At 37.1% G+C, this 1924-nt stretch overlaps 1 protein-coding gene across 7 annotated transcripts in view; it reads left to right on the plus strand.

Annotated features, from left to right (window-relative positions):
* LOC109851897 (uncharacterized transmembrane protein DDB_G0289901-like) overlaps nucleotides 1–1259 on the plus strand; it is a 5582-nt gene extending 4323 nt beyond the window's left edge. For 2 of the 7 annotated variants that reach the window (XM_020422469.1, XM_020422465.1), the window contains exons 6-7: nucleotides 15–230; nucleotides 957–1259. In XM_020422469.1, coding sequence (XP_020278058.1) covers nucleotides 15–230; nucleotides 957–1225 — 485 coding nt within the window. In that variant the 3' untranslated portion in view covers nucleotides 1226–1259. Of the gene's footprint in view, nucleotides 231–859 lie in introns of all 7 variants that reach the window. The other 5 variants (XM_020422466.1, XM_020422463.1, XM_020422467.1 and 2 more) reach the window with 4 other exon arrangements.
* Nucleotides 1260–1924: the final 665 nt, after the last annotated feature.

The following is a 1924-nucleotide window of genomic DNA, read 5'->3' on the forward strand; positions in this document are numbered from 1 at the left end:
TGGATCTCTCGGAGGTCAAGGTAGTGGTGGATATGTACAAGGCGGTTCTTCCGGATCTAATCTTGGTGGATACGGAGGAGGCTCATCCGGTGCCAATGCTAATGCCGCTGCAAATGCTAATGCTGGAAGTTCTGGTGCCACTGTTCTCGGTGGATACGGAGATGGTGTTAAAGGATCCGGACACGGAGGATACGGTGGCCAAAGTGGATTTGGTGGATCTGTTGGAGGAGGTATACATGTGTTTGTCAAGTAAATTTGTGTGTGTGTAATGTCCATTGTTACGATAATCAATTATCTCTAAAACTCACGTATATAATTCTTGACATTGACATTCAAATGTCTATTTCATTAAAAATATAAGCATTAACCAATTAACAGTTATCATCGTTGCGTACACAGTTATTGCTTTGTGTCGACGTTTATCTTGGTTGTTATGTAACGTCTTATTATATGTAAATATTCCGATAGCAGAGATTGACAATCAAAACACATCAATCAACCGCATTCTTTTTCTCGCAAACTCCAACATAATTTATCGTATAAGAAATAAAAAATTATCCTAAGCTACATCATCATTGATTAACAGTCAAGTTGGCAAAAACGAGTCATCCAACTTCAAATCATCTCAAATCTCCAAGATGTACATATTGGCACATCTTTAAGTATCACATCCTTGGGCACGTTTACTAACGTTGTTGATGTCCATCGATCATAAACGCCATTATGTATGAGATAAGAAAACTTACTTACCTCACCACAGCACCTTGACAGATGATTCTGTCAGATGTTTAATATTCATTTGTATTTGTCTTCCTTCGAAAAGACGTAACCAGAGCTTTCCATGTTCGCTTTTCCGCAGGCCTAAGCCCTGAGGCCGAAGCGTCAGCATTGTCCATGGCAGAGGCTGTAGCATCAGGACTGATCGTAATTAAATGATTCGCTATTCCATCTCGCAGGCTCAAACGCACAGGCGTCCTCCAATGCAATTGCGTCCGGCGGCGGCACTTCTAATGCTATTTCCGACGCTTCATCCAACGCAAGTTCCAATGGCGGATTGGCATCAGCAAACAGCTCCAGTAAATCGTCGGCCTACACAAACGGATCGGGATCCGCGAAAGCAGACGCGTCCAGTAATGCATCTGCGGATAGTAATGGTGCACACAGCTCAGCATCGAGCCACGCAGCAGCCACGATTGACACCAGGTCCATGTTGGTTTTCAATTGAATATTGTGATATGACAAAACCGATCGACAAAGCATCGGAAAAAAATTTCCATGACCAGATAATACTCGGATATATATTTTATTATTTTATTTTCTGCAAATAAACGTTTCAGGTGCGCGAATATAATGTCACTTACTATATATGTATATAATTTCACAATTATTAGAAAATTGTAATGATGCCATGAGATTATCCAACGATATGTTCGAATTTATAATTATACTTATTTATAATTTTGAACATATTTTTTAGAGATTATAATCAATAAATTAAAAGTACCTTTAGCATTTACAATATGTATAATTTTGAAAATGAATTTTCTTGAGCATTTATTCGAGATTGTGTAAAAGTAGGAAGTCACACTTGTATTCGTATCGCGTCAGAGGCAGATCAAACGTTGTTTTGTTTAATAAGGACGAAATAAGGTACCTCATGCTAATCAAAAATCAATTAATACTGAGATATAAGTTACCTTAAGAGTATCTAATATTTATGTAAAACATTAAACAAAAATGAAAAATATGACGTACAGATCAAATCTACATTTAAATAAGTTGGTTGACAAAGACATTAAAATTATAATGAATCTGCATATACAAGTTACGAAGTTCTAACAGCATCTTGTTCAATACGCTTGTTTTTTTTTTTACGTTACCGCTTTTGAGTCATATGTTCTAAATCCAAAAAACTAGGATAATA

Source organism: Pseudomyrmex gracilis, unplaced genomic scaffold (genome assembly GCF_002006095.1).
Source record: "Pseudomyrmex gracilis isolate BER0280 unplaced genomic scaffold, ASM200609v1 scaffold_22, whole genome shotgun sequence".
NCBI classification, from domain to species: domain Eukaryota; kingdom Metazoa; phylum Arthropoda; class Insecta; order Hymenoptera; family Formicidae; genus Pseudomyrmex; species Pseudomyrmex gracilis.